The 20,576-nt window shown below is 44.1% G+C and overlaps 1 protein-coding gene across 1 annotated transcript in view; it reads left to right on the top strand.

The window, feature by feature from the left end:
• Window positions 1–20,576, top strand: part of rptor (regulatory associated protein of MTOR, complex 1) — a 259,618-nt gene that overhangs the window by 179,372 nt on the left and 59,670 nt on the right. Inside the window, exons 8-12 of the mRNA XM_079649716.1 lie at window positions 6,547–6,796; window positions 12,830–12,970; window positions 13,193–13,313; window positions 14,787–14,927; window positions 17,759–17,914. Of these exons, the coding sequence (XP_079505842.1) occupies window positions 6,547–6,796; window positions 12,830–12,970; window positions 13,193–13,313; window positions 14,787–14,927; window positions 17,759–17,914 (809 nt within the window). The remainder of the gene's footprint in view (window positions 1–6,546; window positions 6,797–12,829; window positions 12,971–13,192; window positions 13,314–14,786; window positions 14,928–17,758; window positions 17,915–20,576) is intronic.

The raw sequence follows: 20,576 nt of genomic DNA, 5'->3' as shown, positions 1-20,576 counted from the left end.
GGACGAAAGTTTTAAAAGCATTTTGAATAGAGAAGCACTCTACATCAGTGGTCCTCAACTAGTGGGTCGCGGACCCGTTTCTAGTGGGTCGCAGATATGTGAGTGAAGAAAAAATCAATATAATTTTTTTTTTTTTTTTTGAAGGCCCGATGTTCTAACACTGTGCATGCAGTAGGCGTTGGACTGGAAGTACCGGAGACCATAGCAAGTTTTGACAACTTCTGTCATATAGTGATCATCTTCTCAATAAAACATCTTTGCTGATGTTTTTTCGAGTCTTCTGGCCAATCAGAATCAAGATTGTTGCCGGAAGTCCCCACAGAGAATAACTTTGCGGTAGAACTACTCTTTATACATCCATGGGTACAACTTCAGATAAATGAACACATAATGAAATATGACCCCCGGTTTGATGATTGACAGGTCACAGAACAATGGGAGCTATCTACCCTTACCCACAATTTAAAGTAATTCACACAGACTATCTCCTCTTTCCTCTTCTCTCTGTGTGGAGCAGCAAGCTGTCAGAACTAAGTGAAAAACAAACAATGGCATCAAATATTATTAATATGTCGGGTAGTAATAGATTTATTTTATTTTTTCTTAGAGTGTACCAGAATGCGTAGTTTATATGTTAGTATTTCTAAACATCTCCTGGGGGAGAATCCCCCCAGACCCCCTTCTGGGGTTGGGTTTTCAGCATGTGTGCCTTTTTATGTTATACAGTTCAGCTTTGATTCCATCATCTCACTAAACCTTATTTAAAAGCATTCTTTAGTTCTGTGAAGGGATATAAAGGATATATGCACTGTACCTCACTTTCATTAATATTGTATGCTGAAAAGCGTATATATTATATCACCATTTTGTGTTGCTTTAGCCCCGAATGTTTTTTCTGTAGCCCCGGACAATTCTTGTTACGGTAGAGTGAAGCAAGCAGGACCCAAATGCAGATAATACTGATAATACCTTTATTTCAAGGATAAGAATAAAACTCGGACAAACAGAACACTCCCCGGTGAACTCAGTCACCAACAAAAGACGAACCAACACTGAACACAGGAAGAGACAAGACTAATTACAGGGAGGGGTAATCACGAGACGAGAAACAGCCGGGCAGGGGAGGAGAAACACAAGGGCGACAGGTGAATACAATCAGACAATTAGACACACCAGGGAAACTAACGACAGGGAGGAAAAACACAGGAAGAAGGACCAGACAATACCCAAGGAGGAAAACATGACAGGGAGAACCGATCACGCATCACTAGAGCCACCAGGGTGGGTGGAGGGGGTCAGGAGGACGGGTTTTGGGGGCAAAGCAGAGTCCATGGTGGGGGTCTCGGGCGGACGGCCCGGGGGCAAGGCAGAGTCCATGGTTGGGGTCTTGGGCGGACGGCCCGGGGGCGAGGCAGAGTCCATGGTGGGGGTCTCGGGCGGACGGCCCGGGGGCAAGGCAGAATCCATGGAGGGGGTCTCGAGCGGACGGCCCGGGGGCAAGGCAGAGTCCATGGAGGGGGTCTCTGGCGTACGGCCTGGGGGCAAGGCAGAGTCCATGGAGGGGCGAAGACCACAGTGGGCGAACTCAGCGGGCCGAGCATGAGGGTGAAGGCCGCGGCACTCAGGGGGCCGGGCTCGAGGGCGAAGACCGCGGCTCTCAGGGGGCCGGGCTCGAAGGCGAAGCAGGCGGCGACAGAACAACTCCGGAGGAAGGGCAGGAAGGCGCTGATGGGACAGCTCTGGAGGCCGGTCAGGACCCGGGGTCGGCCGGAGAGGAACCAGAGCCGGTGGGACAGGCTTCGGCAGGATCCCCCACGGAAGAGGACCAGGAGTTGGCAGGACCCCCGGCGAGACAGGTGACGGCGGGACCTCCAACGGAACAAGACATGGGATTGGCAGGACTCCCAGCGGGACCTCCAACGGAACAGGACATAGGGTTGGCAGGACCCCCGGCAGAAGAGTAGTCGGCGGGACCCCCAACAGGACAGGACATAGAGCTGGCAGGACCCCCAGCGGAACCTCCAACGGCACAGGACATAGGGTTGGCAGGACCCCCGGCAGAAGAATCGTCGGCGGGGCCTCCAACGGCACGGGACATAGGGTTAGCAGGACCCCCGGCAGAAGAGTAGTCGGCGGGACCCCCAACGGGACAGGACATAGGATTGGCAGGACCCCCAGCAGGAGATTAGTCGGCGGGACCTCTAACGGCACAGGACATAGGGTTGGAAGGACCCCCGGCAGAAGAGTAGTCGGCGGGACCCCCAACGGAACCTCCAACGGCACTTGAGTAGGGACTTGAGTGGAGACTGGAGAGAAGACTTGAGATGGAACTGGAGAGAGAACTGGAGAGGAGACTCGAAAGGAGACTTGAGAGGGAACTCAAGAGGGGACTTGAGAGGTGACTTGAGAGGGGACTCGAGAGGAAACTGGAGAGGGGACTCGAGAGGGGACTAGAGAAGGGACTTGAGAAGGGACTAGAGATGGGACTAGAGAAGGGGCTAGAGAAGGGACTAGAGGAAGGACTAGGGAAGGGACTAGAGGAGGGACTAGAGAGGGGTCTTGAGAAGGGACTAGGGAAGGGACTAGGGGAGGGACTAGAGAGGGGACTAGAGAAGGGATTAGAGGAGGGACTATGGCTGCTGGGGCCGGAACCATGGCTGCTGGGGCCAGAACTGGGGCCGGAACCCTGGCTGCTGGGGCCGGAACCATGGCTGCTGGGACCAGAACTGGGGCCGGAACCATGGCTGCTGGGACCAGAACTGGGGCCGGAACCATGGCTCTTGGGGCTCAGGTTGCTAGCCTGGACTTGCAACTCCCTCTCTTAGGAGTCTTTTGGAGGCTCCGTGGACCTCCAAAAGCCAGACGAGTTCCAGAGACCGGCTCTTGGACAGGAGCAGGAACTGGGGCAGAAGCAAGGGTTGACTCTAGACGGAACACACCGAGGCGTATGGTGTCAGGTTGGGAATTGGGAGGCAGGGAGCTAGCATTCCTGGGGCTAACAGGCTGGGAATCACACACCGAGAGGAAATTCAAAATCCAGCCAGGTAAGAATTTTACCAGACCTGGTTTCTCCGTAGCCATCTGGCGCGCCTCTGCCAGAGCAGCCTCTCGCTGCTGAACACCGGACGCTCCCCTCCATCGATCAGAGCAGTAAGCCAAAGAAAAGGAAAAATCCAATAATTCCTGCTCAAATGGATATGCTGGGCCCATCCTTGGTTGGTTGGTTCTGTTACGGTAGAGTGAAGCAAGCAGGAGCCAAATGCAGATAATACTGATAATACCTTTATTTCAAGGATAAGAATAAAACTCGGACAAACAGAACACTCCCCGGTGAACTCAGTCACCAACAAAAGACAAACCAACACTTAACACAGGAAGAGACAAGACTAAATACAGGGAGGGGTAATCACGAGACGAGAAACAGCCGGGCACGGGTGGAGAAACACAAGGGCAACAGGTGAATACAATCAGACAATTAGACACACCAGGGAAACTAACGACAGGGAGGAAAAACACAGGGAGAGGGACCAGACAATACACAAGGAGGAAAACATGACAGGGAGAACCGAACAGCAAAATAAACCCATTACAAGACATACAAAACTAAACATGTGACATAACACAAGAATCGTGACAATTCTCTCTCAAAACTATAATCACGGGTGCACATAACTGGTATGCAGGTACGCATGCGCGGCACTAATCTGAATTGCGTAACGTCACTTGTCACTGCGCGCCTTCGCGTACCTCAAAACATCAAAACAAAACACATATTTTGTTTACAGGTGTTTCTGCTCAACACATTAAGCAGCTACGTTGCCATTTCGCTCCCTGCAAAAGATCTTCGGACTTTCTATGACTGATTGAATTGGGCGCTGGCCGAGCCGCGCAGGACATAACCGACGGACCTGTGAAGCTTTACAGGAGGCAGAGGCTTAGGTCACTGGACGACAGAGTTGTTCACCGTGTGCACAGACAGGGTTAACGTATGAACAACAGAATTGTGCCAAAACTCCGCCAACTGGCTGCAGTGGGAGACTCCCCTGTGCACATTCTGTACCCCGCGCACACACTGGAGAACTGCGCAAAATCAGCTGATCACAACGTTCACCCTCTGTGGTCAAGCTGCTGCAGTTTTATTTACAACAAACTTCCTCAGGGTGTTAATGGCAGAGTTTGAAATCAGAAAGAGGTGGAAGAAGTACTCAGATCTGTTGTAGGAATACTCTGTTTCAGTAAAAGTCCTGCATTCAAAATGTTACCCAAGTCAAATTTGAAAAGTATTATCAAAATATAGTTAAAGTACCAAAAGTAGTGATTGTGCAGATTGGTCCATTTCAGAATAATATATATGATGTGATTTATAATGATTGATCATGAAAGTGTTCTCAAAGCTTGTAAAGCTGCAGCTAGTTTGAATGACTTTGTATACTGCAGGGCAGCTTGTGAATCTACTCCAGGTGGAACTAAAGTCTGATTCAACACTTGATTATATTTACAGTAACATCATTCATCCACATCTGTAAAGTAACTAAAGGTATTAAATACATGTAGTGAAGTAAAAGTATACCATGTATCTCTAAACTGTAGTGGAGTAGAAGTACAAAGTAGCATCAAAGTCAAGTAAAGTACAAATATCTGAAAATTGTACTTAAGTACAGTACTTGAATAAGTGTACTTAGGAACTTCCCACATCTGAAATCAGATATGACTTAAAGTCATGTGATCATTTCTTAGTATTTGACCTCAGGGAATGCAAGAACTTCACAGTTTTGGCAACAAGTTTTGGAGAAAGCAAATCGGAGGCTTAAAAAGAGACAGGGAGGTGCATCTTCATCATATTCATCATCTAGCATGCAAGAAGTGTAAATAGAGGACAGTGAAGAAGACACTAAGGAGGACCACGCTTCGTGTGGGGTGAGTGCCAAACGCTGTCTCCTGGTACTCATATCAGTAACTCACTACAAATGAAATACTATATGACAGTAAAACAAGAATACAGTTTGAAAGGGGAGTGATTTGTAAAATATCCATAAAGAAAAAGTAAATCTGTTTACAGTTCTGTTTCATATGGGTGTTGAGAGATGTATCCATAGGTCTCTTCATGTTGCTCTCAAAGTGCACCAGATTGATGTTTTTAACTTCAATATAAAAAAAAAAAATTCTGTTTTACTTTGTGATTATTACTGTGATTAATCTTGATGAATTACAAGTTTAAAATACTAATATTTACTTGTATTTAAGGGGGAGATGAAACCAATACACGTGTTGTGTTGTAATAAATGAATGCATGACAAACTGCTAAGATAAACCAGAGTTTTTTTTAAACTTTATTATAAGATGATTTCTGAATTATTGTCTTGAAGTCCGCCAATTTTCCGACACTTAGCTAAAGCATCGACAAAGCCGCTGTGATTCCCCTCAGAATAATGCGGGATACACAGACATATTATCTCTCTATCACTCCTTTGCAACTTAAAAAAACGGCGTATGGTGGATTGAAAAAATGCCTTTCCTCTGTTCTAACCACACATTGAGAACTAGTGAAGATCATTTGTCATGGATTAGTTCACTGAGGTTCCTAACTTGTGCTAATTCCTCTGATTCCTTCCTTCTCACTGCCATGCAATTTATGGCAAGAATCTGTGCTGGAATGACTTCCTGGAGGAGCCTTTCAGTGTGTGACAGATGTTTTCAAGCTGTAAATGATTACACATGTCTTTTATCCACAGAGTGTGGGAAGGTGGTGTTGGTGAGTTGCATCTTGTTAGTATTAGGCGTCTTGCCAGTAATGTTGTAAAGACTATAATGTCCGCTTTTAGCCTACAGTAGGTAAAGGTAGCTGAGGGACACCCAATACTGCAGTAATGGCATTAGGCTCTATAAGCATCCAAGTTACCTCAGACAGAGTATTGACATTTTAAGTCCAGTAGTTGTGCAGAGACCAAAACATATGCACATGGTTCACAGGTGTTTTGATGACTATTTTCACAAGAGCGGTCTGTATTGTCATTGAACAGCTTGACTTTAGGCCAATGAGTGCGGTGAACATCTTTAACCTGAATCAAACCATGTGTGGTGCAGACAGATGAGGGTGTTTCTCAATGTTGAGTAAAGCTGCTCCAGAGCCATTATTTCAAGTATACTACGTCATTGAGTCCCGCCGAAGGACTGTTCCAATGTCCAGCATACTTGTAATTCTACCGAGGCCGGCGTACGGCGTAGCGAAAAAATTTCGAGGCTGCACATGTGTAGACTCCTCGTCTTAAAATCCCCACAATGCTTTGCGCACTGGCCAATTTCCAAATATTTGGCGGAAATAGCGCTCCATTTAAGGCGGGGCCTCGCATATGACGCACATCTGCACACCTGTTAGCCTGTTCCACAATTCTTCGTTTTCCGAGTCTAGGAAGGATTCTTGCCTCGCTTCCAAGCAAGCCTCCTTGACATTGAGAAACACCCGAGGTCTGCACACGCTTCCTCTGAGATCCCCTGCCCCACATTGTCTTCCTCTTCATGGTTCATAATGGTACGTTGGTTTTAAAACCTACTGAACATCTCTCACTCTCTTTTAACTTGCATCACTCCTTCTCCCCCCCACCAGGAGGCGTGTCTGCAGGGCAACCTAATAGCCAACTGCCTGGAGCAGCTGTCGGACCCCCACCCTCTGCTCCGCCAGTGGGTGGCCATCTGCCTGGGCCGCATCTGGCAGAACTTCGACCCGGCGCGCTGGTGCGGGGTCCGGGACAGCGCCCACGAGAAGCTCTACACCCTGCTGACGGACCCCATCCCCGAGGTGAGGGGGTCATCTGAAAAACCAAGTATCAAAGTCCCACTCTGGCAATTCAAGAATATATAGTATCTCGTTTTGCAAATGATTTTATCTCATGGCTAACTAAGACCACTCGTTTTACTGCTATAGACATTAGATTTTTCTCATTCAAGAATCACACCATTTTATAACAGGCGGACGGAAACAGAAATGTATTATTCTTTTGAATTGGTTTGCACAGCATTCACAATGTTTTGACTAGTTCCAAGGCCAAACAGTGTTTTGTTATGGTTGCTGATCCCCATTTAATTTTAAAGTAAAAACCTTGTTAGGATTACACAATAGAAACTGCAGATATGAAACGTTAAAAACAAAATCTTGAAGCAACCAGAATTGACTTTGGGCAAATGTCTTATTTATATAAGATAAGTGTTATTGGCCTTTTCAGGATTTCCCGTTACATTTCTGTTCACTCCAGATGCATGTAAAATAAAGCTTTTTTTTATTACAGTTTTAAGTAAGGGTTAATGTGAGGCATTAATGAAAAATGAAAGGGTGAGCAGGATCCTCATCGGACACAGCCAAATACTAAATAAACCAATGTCTTGACTAATTATATTGATTTATAATGATTTGTTTATTTGAAAATTATCGTATTGCTTCCTCTTGTGCTGTTTTTCTTTTTTTACTGAGTTTCTTTACTGGGCACAGTTTAGCCATGCGGGTGATATGACTACACATAGTCCCTTGATCCTCCTTAGCTACAGTTTGTTAGCGAAAATTAACAACCTTTGGAATGCCCAAATCAGAAACAAGTATTCTACTTGGCTGTGTTTTAATCGGGTTTAAACCACAGTTGTAGATCTCAGGCCCAGGGCTGTATAGGCTCCAGATCATCTTCATGGTTTGCAAAAGGTCAGGAGGAAGTTGGATAATCACTGGCCAAGGCTTCCATGGTTATAAGGTTTTAGTTGAGTCACAACAAAATAGAATATTATATTCAAAACAGGATTATAACTCTAAAAACATTTGGAAAATGCTTAGGCATTTCATGTATGGCCAGATGTTCTGCAACAGCTGTTCATACAGAAGATTATGAGACAGTTTTATGAGAAAAGCACAAACACACTGGCCCAATTCCAAAGCACACCCTACCCACTCCCACTCCGTGGTGGAGTGACACTCGCAGCTCAACGAGGCTCCCTCCTGTCGGATGGAGGGATTAAATACAGCGGCAAGCTTTGGGACAAACTCCCCTCTCTCCGGCAGAAACAGGAAATGCCGTAACTGTATGTAACAGCGGTTACAAATCAGCATCTCTTAAAAATACAAATTAATAACTCAAATAAAACTCCAAACATTGTGCTCTTTTAGTTTTAAACCTTAAACCTTCTTACTTTTTGCAACAGTCTGTAAATATACTCAACTTTATAATAAAATGCACACATTTACCTTTTTCTAGACTAAACACAGGTATGATCTTAAGTTAAAAACATATGAGGTTATCATGAGGTTGTTAACATCGCAGTTTATCAGTGGATGTTTGCTGGAACTACTTGAAAACAGCTTATTTCCTGACGGACACACACAGCGTGACTCCGGTCAGGTAGAGACCGGTCTCAAGTCAGCACCGCTGCAGACTCGCTGTTTGAGGGCTTGATAGCCCACTCCCCCTCCACACCGCTCCACACTCGTTGGTTTGGAACAGCCCTCAATGTGGTGGACCCTCCTATATACATTTAAAAGTTAGGTCCAGACTGGGAGCTTTTTCTTTGTTGTTTTGTTACTTAAATAATATAATTTAAATATACCTAAATAAGTTAACAGGATACTGTTCATAAAAAAAGTATTTTTAAACAATATATTTGTCACAGAAGAAAAGATGAGATGGAGTTGAATGAAGTCTAAAGGAATGCTGCAGTATTCATTCTGCCTAGAATAGGCGGCTACAGTATAGACCAGTGACCATCAACTGGCGGCCCGCGGGCCACATCCGGCCCGCCAGACATTCTCATCTGGCCGCGTGACGGGGGTGACGTTGGCGGAGTGGTCAGAGCCCTAGAGAGAAAGAGTTACGACACTCTTTGATGTCGCCGCCAGCCGGTCACGTGGTTTATGTATGCCGGGATAGTTCAAAACGCACTTCCAGGGCAATGCTTCTCTATGGCAAAAACAGCACGAACATGGTCAAAATAGTCATAGGTTAAACCAACGCTGTTATTTTTTAAAGATTGCTTTCATATGTACATGATGTGGTTACACTTTGTATGGATTGGCACTATTTCCAAGTTTCGTTATTTAACGATATTTTGAGGGGAAAGTGTGGTAGCACAAGCAGGCTATGTTGATGTCACTGCCAGGGCAGTCACGTCCGTAGTATAGTTGCGCTGCGCTGTCATGTTCTTCTATGGGACAGACATGTAACGATCAACTATCTAAAAATAGTTGTGTTAATTAAACGCACAAGGGGTTCTTGAATTAAATATTATAAAAGGTAAACAGAAATAATACACGGATAATCTGCTCTTCCCACAAAATATTCCCCACGGAAATGTATCAACTAAAGTCTATATGCACACATTAACAAAATAAACAAAGACAGGTTTTCTGCGTTATTCAAATGTATTCACAGTTTTTCGAGCCAAACAAAACAAATAAAACCCAACAAAAAGTCCACTCGCGATACATTGAAATTGTCTTTACTGCCTAATCCAGGCCATAGTGTAGTTCATTGATACAAAAAAAAGGCTGTTGCTCCTGCGCCCGTCGGCGGCAAAAACAGAAATGTTTGTAGGCCTTTTCAGGCTATAATCCACAAAAAAGGAAAACACGATGATCGGCGTGGCACAAAGGAGCGATCTCATCCTGTGTTGGAGAGAATCTCTCTCACTGTGCGCGTCCTCTCCAGGGAGACGTGCTTCGAGGTTGATCGATGCAATATCCACGTAAGGTTACTTTCAGTTACTTCCCCCGTTGCATTTTAACATATATAGAAACTTAAATATCCTGCTGAATATTGTGTGTGGTGAGAATTCACCACACATACGATTCCTCCTCCCGTGAGAACCAACCCTGGCATCCCGGTGAAGCGCCCACTAAAAAGCCTCTGGGCGCGCCGCGACAGGTGAATCTGCAAATGAGGCTTGCAGAACCACACCCTCAAACCTTACACAAAAGTGGACATTTAATGACTGTAGTTGCGAGGATAATACACATGCATCATAGGGATGTCCCGATCACCTTTTTTTGCTCCCGATCCGATTCCGATCATTTGATTTTGACAATTTGCCGATGCCGATTTTTCCCGATCCGATCTTTATGCAATGCATTAAGAGAAAAAAAAGCATTGAAGTTGTCCCCTAAGGTTATTTTTTTATTTAAATTGGATATTCTATCCAACATGGATATAGCTTCTTTCTTTCACAGCAGCATTGGATCAGTTCAGTTGTGCAGCATTGGATCAAAACAAAATAAAGCTTTCAGTACTCGTTAGCTTACTGCTACAATTAGACACTGCGCCCTGCCCACTCTGTTGCCAGATTTGAGAGAAATAAGCAACCAGGTCTATGAAAACAAGCCCCAAAAAAGCAACACATACATGATGTTCTGTAATTTGAAACCAAAACTAAGGCCTCAGGATGACTTTAAGACTTGAACATGGTCCTTTTTGTTTTGTAACATTGAATACAACATTTAAAAAAAATTATTAAAAAAAATAAAAAACCCGATCCCCGATTCTTTTTCTCCCGATTCCAATCTTTTGAAAATCACGTGATCGGCTCCGATCCCCGATCACGTGATCGGATTGGGACATCTCTACATAGATCTTTCATTTCATTCTAAACTACATGTCTTAAGCTTTTGCCCTGCCCCTACAGTTTATAAGACACACTGAGATCAAACTGCGACTGTCACAGACAGACAGCAGCGATTGCGTTATTGAATGGTAAATATATATAAAAAAAACTTTAAAAAGATTTACAAACAACTATTTACAAAAAAGCAACTATTTATAAAAAAGCAATACTATTTACAAAAAAGGGTTAGGGTAAGCAACTATTTACAAAAAAAAAAAAAATGTTTCGGGGCCTGAAGGTCGGTCCCAAGGGCAGCTGGAAACCAGTCCAGACAGGACTGGTGATGGCCACAACAACAGTCCTGGAGGTCCAGCATGACCTGTTGAGACAAGGGCACAAATTTGTTCTCACAAGCCGCTTCACTCAAGACTGCCTGGAAAACACATTTTCGTCCATTCGTCTGAGGAACTCTGTCCCAACACCTGTAGAGTTCCAATATGCACTGCGCGCTGTCACCTCCGCCAGCAGCAGCAGCAGCAGCAGCAACAGCCATGGCTGACATATGAGGCTGAATAAAAAAGTGCTTATTATTTTGTTAAAAATAAACATTTTGGATGCATGACCATGTTTTAGTCTCATCCTTCATTCACTGCTGTAGAGTAGCCTGTTTAGTAGGCTATGATTTTTTTAAGACTGAATAATACCTTTGAAGAACAATCATTAAACTAGTGTGTATATTACAATACAAAGGAATCTATCCTAGCATGCCATCAAGCATTAAAAAGTAGCGCTAGGCTAGTTGTACAGTACAGATGAGTTAACACAAAACAGTACAAAAAAAACAACTAAGTACAGTCAACATGTCACATAATGAAATGTTAGTATATCCCAAAATTCAATTAAATATTAAATGAAATATTTATCACAAACGCCACCTCATTTCTACTAGTGCTAGCAGTTAAGTCATATCATACAGAAAAAGCCGTCTAAGGATGGCTGACACGGTCAGGTTCAGCAGATAAAAGCCAAAATAACAAAAAAAACACATAATCAATCTAAATCCTGCTTGTTAGTTACCCTGCATCATTGATATCTAAGCTGCTAGCGATTCATTACTGAAATCTTACCTTCAAAGCTGACGAAGTCGCGCTAGCTAACTAGCAGGCAATGCTAGCAAAATTGGTTGTAACAACCAAGATAAAATATAGATAATTACGCTGTGCATATGCAAATGAAGACCAGTATAAGCATCATAAAGGGCCTCTGAGACAATATAGACAGTTGGCAATTCAAAAGAGTTTGATATTTCAGCAACTTACCTCTGGAACTAATCGATGCGCCGTAATGTGTGAAGTGAATGAGGTCCAACGCCCAAATGACAATATTTGGAACTATTTCGATGTCCATACCCCGGAAAACCGCGCCGCATCAAAGCAACATCTGTGTGCTTTAGAATGTCTAAAGCTGCTTCACCAGATTAAAAACATCTTGATGCCTGCACACAAAAACTAAAACAAATTATATTGATACAACTAACAAATATTAGATATTGTGCTGGTTGAGATTAGTTCAGTTTGTGAATCCAATTCATCAGGCAAAATTCCTCCTGTTTGATGGCAAGTTTGAATTAAACGTCCAACAAAGCGTGTGGAGAAACTAATGAGTTATAGTGTCAAAAAGCAGCTCACTGGAGCACTGTTATTCTAGAGTGGGTTTCATACTGATTGTACTTTATTTTTCTACGACGTAAAATACTTCAGTAATTACCCCGTTTGTGAATGTCCAAAGCTTCTGTGTCATAAAAACAGTGCCAAAAAGTGAGTAAATACGACTGCTAAACGTCATCACGCTGAACATTAGCTTCCTTGATGTAATTTGTTTATAGCCTAACTTTATCTTTTTACTTATATGTGTGATTATCCTGCTTAACAAAATGTGTAAATCTCATAAACATGTTAGGCACAAAGCTTATTTTTCTGGAATATTCTAAAATCCAATTGAAAAAGCCCACTGATTTTTGTTGAGGGAGCCCATGCAAAGCTATTCTCCGGGTTAACCTACAATAATACAGTGTGTGTGTGTGTGTGTGTGTGTGTGTGTGTGTGTGTGTGTGTGTGTGTGTGTGTGTGTGTGTGTGTGTGTGTGTGTGTGTGTGTGTGTGTGTGTGTGTGTGTGTGTGTGTGTGTGTGTGTGTGTGTGTGTGTGTGTGTGTGTGTGTGTGTGTGTGTGTGTGTGTGTGTGTGTGTGTGTGTGTGTGCAGGTGAGGTGTGCGGCCGTCTTTGCTCTCGGGACGTTTGTGGGGAACTCTGGTGAGCGGACGGACCACTCCACCACCATCGACCACAACGTGGTGATGATGCTGGCCCAGCTGACCAACGATGGCAGCCCGGTGGTTCGCAAGGTCACTGACGCTCAAAACTCTCTCACAGAACATGTTATAGAATCAAACGGATGTTGATATGATATATTTTTAAGTAGAAACTAAGGTTTCAACATTTTTGGAAGTAAGGACTACTATGAACAATCCTGCTTGGCTCAAAGATATCAAGAAGTTAAAGTTTAAGAAGTTACAATCAGTAGGAGTGATCCTTATGTTTATCTTTCTCCCCATGTGTGTGTGCAGGAGTTGGTGGTGGCGCTGAGTCACCTGGTGGTCCAGTATGAGAGCAACTTCTGTACCGTGGCCCTGCAGTTCATCGAGGAGGAGAAGAACTACACAGTGCCTTCACCAGCCAACACTGCAGGTACCCCCCCCCACACACACACACACACACACACACACACACACACACACACACACACACACACACACACACACACACACACACACACACACACACACACACACACACACACACACACACTTTACCTTGTCTTTTTATGCACTTTTTATAACAATGTTTCTGTAATGTAAAGTCAATGGACTAAAAATCTGCCCAAAATCTAAACATACGTCGTCATTTAATTTAAATTGTTGCTCATTATTTGATTTTATGACTTATTGAATTTTCAAAGTTATACAGTATGTACAATAACTATCCCAGATTCACACACTAAGAAACTCAGTTTAGCAGAAAGTGCCCTCATAAAGGTTCCCTTTATCTACGCATAGTTAAGGTTAAGGAGTTTGAACCCAATATATTCAGAGCATTACCAAGGCATGTGAATCAAAGGGTGTGTCCCTGTATAAAGAAGTAAAATTGTTCATTGTTAGTGTAAAGACACGCCTAAGCTTATCGAAAGTGCAATATTTGAATCGCAGGATGCACAGTATTGGTTGCAGGCTGATGGGGGGTGAGCTTTCGGCAGTTATTTAATGAGAGGGCAACATTTAAAGCATGACGAAAGAGAGTCAGGGGCACAAAAACCCCATCAAATAACAGCATCGTGATATCTACTGTAGCTATGTACGTATGACCAATAAAAGCCTTGAACCTTGAGGATTGATTTTTGTTTCAGTAACAGAATCTGTGTCAGTAACAAGTTTATTAAATTACATTATTGAAATCTTTTCCCCAATATAAGTCAATGGGAAAAAGTATTTTTCAGCCCAAAAGTTGATCAATGCCTCCAGTAGTGTAAAGCATATTGCAGTCAAAATAATCGAAACCATTTATTTCCGAATCATGCTGCCCTATAATGCATATTGAAAAGATTGGTGCCACTGTTAAGAGGGTATTGTGTGAATGTTTCTTATTCTCACATTACTCTTATCAGAACTGTCGGGAAAATAGTGAATGTCCTCTTCCAATCTGAGAGTAACATGATAACAAAGGTATCCCATCTGTAGCTGTGTACATGACAGGATGTATGATTACCTAGAAGAGCATCAGGACTGTTTTAGGCATATGATAGCTATGTGATTAACATGATGATTCAGCCTCTATGGAGATATATGACATATGACAAGCATGATCATTTGTGACGTGGAGCTAATCTGAACCAAACATTGAATACTGATTAAACGGGTATTTTCTATCTTGTGACTGTGTGACTCCCTCTCTTGGATATCAGCATGTGAAGGACACACTGTTCAGGAACTAGTTGTACCAAATGCTCTGTGTGTGATGACTACTTCCATTCTTCCCAGGATAATAAATACATGTATTCTGGTATTGAAGCTCAAGCTGGTGACGAGTGATATTTTTCTAACAAGAACACACTGATTTCATGTGTTTGGGTAAAATCCCCCCCTCCTCCTCCTCCTCTCCCCCCAGAGCCCGGGAACCTGACTCCAGTGAGGGACAGCCCGGCCATCCCCCGCCTGCGCTCCGTCAACTCCTACACCAACATCAGAGCTGCCACCACCGCCCGTAACCTGAACAAGAGCTTGCAGAACCTCAACCTCAACGAAGAGGGTAGGAGGGGGTGCTGGGAGATCAATCAGATTTACCGGACTTCAGTTGAATCCAGTGTTTCCGCCAGACCTGGGCTGAGAGGGCGTCCACCCCGAGAGCGGGGGGGGGGGGGGGGGTTTTGAATTTTGACTTGAGCCGTCCCTTATAGATACTGTCCTTTTACGTTAGTGAGCCGGATCATTTGGCTCGGCTCTCTTAAAGCGCCGGCTGTTTCGGCTCCCAAACGGCTCTTCATGTTACCACAGTTTACCACGGAGCCTCAGTTTCGCCGCTGCGAGGCTCTGGTGCTCGCAGCTCAACTAGCACCGCTCATCGCGTCCAAATCGCGCACATTCCGTGTTGTCCTGCAGCAGGCACCTTCGATGTCGGGGAAACGATCCTCAATACTCAGAAAATAATCCCACCAGACTCCTTTGCCCCTCCAACAGAGGGATGTACTTGTCCTTTTTCCTTTTCTTCATTTCAAGTGATAAAAACTCTCGATCTTCTCTCGAATTATTAATATTTTTGGACGCCCTTGGCTCGATTTCAGGGCGTCCCGAGCTGAATAAGGGCGTCAAATGACGGCAAGACGCCCCCCTGGCGGAAACCCTGGTTGAATCTGTAGGAGGACTGAAGACAAAGGAGGAGGTTTACTCAGCTCAGTGACAGAAAGGATTTCCTCTTTATTCTATTATTGCCATGACACTCAGTAAGCATGAATAAGAGCTTTCACCAGCAGCTGAGCACAGATAACAGCCCAGGTCCTGGTGTTTTTGAAGCTCTTACAATCCAGCTCTCACATGCAAGAAACTCATTCTCATCATCCTTGCCCTCCATGGCTTACAAATATGGTGTGATGGCTAAATGCCAGAATTGATCCAGAAATGTAGTCTTTTAATAAGCTTTATCAACATGTTTGCCTCCAGCATGTTGCTCCCTTATAAGTAGGGATTTTCGACCCTTTCCCAAAAAGATTCCTACTAATTCTCACTTCAGAAAATGTAAGATCTTAACAGGAGTTCCAAAATGTACAAAGCAATGGATGAGTCTTTCTTTCGTATGTGCTTCTTGGCCGTCGGCTGAAGTCTTTGCAGTGTTTTCCAGTGCGACACATGACCAAAACGCAGGAGACGTGAGGCGACGCAATAGTCGGGGCTCCATCTGTGTCAGTTCTTTGGTGTCAGCTTGGTGTGTCCGGGCCTTTCTTCATGCACATTATATTTAATCATAGATTTAAAAGAAAGTCGGGCAGATGCACAGAGCTCTGAGCTGCTGTAGGACTGGGAGCTGTCCGTGGTGCTGAACTGCAGGCCTGTTGAGATGGGTTCAGAAAGTACAGAGCCATGAGCAGTGAACATCCGTCACCATGGTTACTGAGGCCAGTTCACTGAGCTGTTAAATAGTATCATGTGGTTTCCCTGTAGATGCCTTACACCTCCAAAGCAATTACCATTTCTTACTGAGAATCATTTATTGACAAAGTAATATTTATTTTTCACAATTCTGTAATTCAAACTAAATCCACATCAAACAATCAAGTTTGTGAAAATGAATGAAAAGGTTATTATTCATTTCCCATGACAGAACTTTTTCCATTCGCCACATGCCATTGTGTTTAGGGATATTGCAGTTTGCTAGGTTACAGTGGTGTTTAGTTGCATTTTGTTTGCCTTTCAAACCCCCCCATGATGGATCAGAATGGTACTCAGTTTGGCAAACACACTTACAGAGGTGGTGAATATAGAAAGCGTGTGTAGGAGCCAGAATCAGAATGATTCAACCAATCACAGCCGTTTGTTTTCAAGCATACTCATATTATCTTATAACACAGCTGGCTGTCAGGAGGAGCTCAGGAAACAATAGAATACATTACAAATAAATATAATTAAACATAATCTATTGATCACAAATTCTAAATGTTTTTGTTAGAGCAGCTTGTTAACAGGCTTTACACGCAAGTAAGAAATATAATACAATTTAAACAAAATACATGTGACTTTAAGATAACTATCGGCAAGAAAGTGCACTTTTGCAAGTCTTATATCTGGTGAAATGTTGAAAATAAGGAAGTTTAACCATCAGAAAATAACAATAAAACTATTTTTTTCTGAAATATTAAATAACAATTAATAATTAGAATAACTGTTAAAATGATCCTAACGGCAAGTAAAGTGAACATTTCAGCCGCGTCGTGTCATCCTCATCCATGTCCACAGCTTTGTGAACACATGGCCTGCCGTCACTTTAACCTCCTGTTGTGTCACTGCTGAGACAGACAGCTGAAGCCCCCCCCACTCTTTTCTGTCTCCCACTGCCAGTCTGAGTAATGCGTGAGCCCATAGTGGGGTTAAATCAGTGGCACTTGGTACCCCACAGTTGACAGGGTTTCTAATTTCCCTTTATTCAAGTATGCAGCCGTGTTTATCCTCAATAACTGCCGATCGTATTTCCACACATAACCAATTTCCATTTCCACGTTTGAACCTGCTGTGAGGACGCATGACGTCATTGGTTTTCATGAGCCATAGTAATGTTTGGTGATCAGAAGAGTTACAGCAGGAGACGACTGAGCCCGACGCCTGAAATTAAATAATGGGAAAATTATGGTGTCGCCATGTAGCCTGCAAGATCTGTTTACTCACCTCACACCTTATCAAATGTAGATTTAAATATTGTATTTTTACGACAATAATAAAAGTAATACACTTTATTTATACAGCTCTATTACAGAAGTTAAAGTGCTTTCTAAACAAAATGATAGCCTCTTCCTATTTTTCACGTATTACAGTTATGGTGCTTGTGATATTTCAGATTTGAGGGTAACAGTTGTGTGTTTTCCTTTGGTTCAGGCGGACCAGCAGCCTTCTCTCCTGGTAACCTGAGCACCAGCAGCAGCGCCAGCAGCACCCTGGGGAGCCCCGACAACGACGAGTACATCCTCTCCTTTGAGACCATCGACAAAATGAGACGGGTCTCCTCCTATTCCTCCCTCAACTCCCTAATAGGTGAGAACTAAACAAAAGTACTTCACCACTAAACCTAGCATGGTAGCATTAGCACTGGTAATCTGATTGAGGTAGCTTGATAGCATGTCCCTGCTATATTAAGGGAAACAACGTACAACTTTTGCTCAATTAAAGTCAATGCACTGGTGATGTGACAGGCTAGTCAGCCCATAAAAACGGATTCCTTCTTTATCTCTGGAGGAACTTTATCAAGTCCTTCAGGCAACCCTGATGTCCTTAGGGGCGTTAACACCAAGTTCTTTTCCCACAATAGTTAATGAGAACTTAGTTCATGGGAACTCTTTTAGTTCTGATAAACTAAAGCAGATCGCGTTCACACCGCAATGAGTTCCTGGGAATGGATTAGGCAAATTAAGCCGCTGACGTCACTTCTTCTTCTTCTGCTTTGGGTTTACTGGCAGGCCGCAAACAACTTCACGGCGTATACTGCCACCCGAAGTCCCCGGCCGGAAGTCCCCGGAGTTGGGGACTGGCTTCAGTAAAAGCTGCTGGGACTCCCAGCAGCTTTTACTGAAGCCTTCCGAGTAAATCGCCAGAACGCCGACACCTCCTCATCTCCACCGCTCCCATGTTTTCTTTTGTGGTGCCATAAGTTAGTCTCTCTGCGTTTCTGCGCTGGGCTAATGCTAATAATGCTAATGCGAGGATAATAAAATGGCGGCTTCACAAAACTTTGTTGGAGTTTTACGGGGCGTGGTTTGCAATCTGCCCAGCCAATCAGACATAGGAACCTTTTTCTCCCACGAAAGTCCCTGCTCTCTAGCAGGGACTGAAAAGGGGGTAAAAATGGTTCTGATGAACTAATTTAGTTCAGGGGACTTTTTGGTGTGAACGCAAATATATCTGAGTTCTGATTAACTATTGTGGGAAAAGTACTCTGGTGTGAACGCGCCACTTGACCCGTGGTTAACATTCCTAACTTTACAGTAGAAAATATTATGTTTACAGCCTAATGCAAAAAAACATTTGGTTTCTATAGCTAATTGTCAATCTACAGCTAGCCTTTTAAGTTACATTACATTTCACTTGTTAGACGCTTTTATCCAAAGCGACTTACATACTCAATACTGTGGGCAATCCCCACAGGAGCAATTTGAGGTGAAGTGTCTTGCCCAGGAAAACAACGACATGCTGACTGCAGTGGGGTTTGAACCTGTGACCCCCTGATGCGAACACCACGCACAACCCACTGCACCACACGCCTCCGTGTTGTATTTAGGCTTAAAGTTTTCTTTGATTGAGGGCGTGGTCGCTTTGAGTGACGGGTGAGGCCTTAGATTTGGCTTGCAGCCAGCTGATTGTTTGATTGTGTTTCTGTGATGGTGTCACGTCCATATTTGATACAGTCTATGAGTTTGACTTGTACTAGGACATATACTGGATTGCTGTTTTCATTTGTATGGAATTTCTATCTATTGTAGGTCGCTTAATTGTATAAAAGTAGAATGAGAAATTGCTGAAGTAGCCCTTTAATTGACTGGGGGAAAATAATGTTCCAATGGCTGTGGGTGGTGCAGATGCATTTATTTATTTTTGTGGTGTTCCATGCTCATGAACATAATAGTTGTTTTATTAAGATGATTTGGACCTAGGAAAGCATAAAGGCCAACTGGAATAGTGGGGGGGGGGGGGGAAGAAGAGTGTATAATGCTGCAGCCACACGGAGACGATATGGGTCGTATTCACTACAGTTCTCTATCATATAGACGGTTCGGCCACACGAGGCCGACAGGGAAACGCAGAAATGATAACGATAACGGGTCCCAAGGTGGGTAGATCTGCAGACGCAACGCTCTGGGGGGCCAAACGGCTCCGTGTGTACGCCCTATACGATCACTTCCTGATAATGATGACGCAATAACAATAACAATAACAGTGTTCCGAGTGTTTTGAGCCAGGTCCCGGTATCTCGCAGGACAGTGCACCCAGCAGGAGCCTCCAGCAGACCCACCGCACGGTTCCCTCGTCCCTTGGAAGAGGTGGAGAGTTGGGTCTTTTTCATCTGCTGGTGGACTACCGGGGAGAACGTCCTGCTCGGGAGCCAGGATCAGAGTTAGTGGCAGTGGGTGCGGTCACCTGCCTTTTACAGCAGGAGCACACGCTCGCCTCGGGGGGGGGAGAAAAAGAGAAACAGCAGCCGCCGAAACAGCCAGAGCCCTGCCTCTCCCCACCTCTGCTGTTGTGTTTCACGAAGAAGAACAATGGCAGATAACAGGGTTGCTTTTGTGCTCCAGACGCTACTGACCATGCTACAGATGTTAGTGCAAAATCTACAGCTCCTCTACCACAACCATCAGCAACAAGTGGACATGGAGAACTACATGAACTAAATGTTGCTAAATCCACCAATAAAGAGAAGGGCAACCATGCTCGGGGGTTTTATTCGCTGCTTTTGGTGTATTTTGTTGCGGAAGTACAGCGCCACTTACAGGCCCGGCATATGTACTACAGCGGGTCGAGCGGTCTCGTGTGGATGGACACGTTTCTGGTGCCGATTGCATGTGGACGGAAGACTTTTTTTATATCGACTTCGGTTTGTTTTCGTTATCATCTCCGTGTGGCTAGGGTCTAACATGCATAAAAGGCCCATATCTAGAATCCTACCGGAGACATCATTGTCAAGTGGCTCGAGCTGTAACTT

Source organism: Notothenia rossii (genome assembly GCF_949606895.1).
Source record: "Notothenia rossii genome assembly, chromosome: 1".
Lineage (NCBI taxonomy): Eukaryota > Metazoa > Chordata > Actinopteri > Perciformes > Nototheniidae > Notothenia > Notothenia rossii.
The sequence above is the reverse complement of the archived record's forward strand: the minus strand, read 5'-3'. Positions and strand labels throughout refer to the sequence as shown.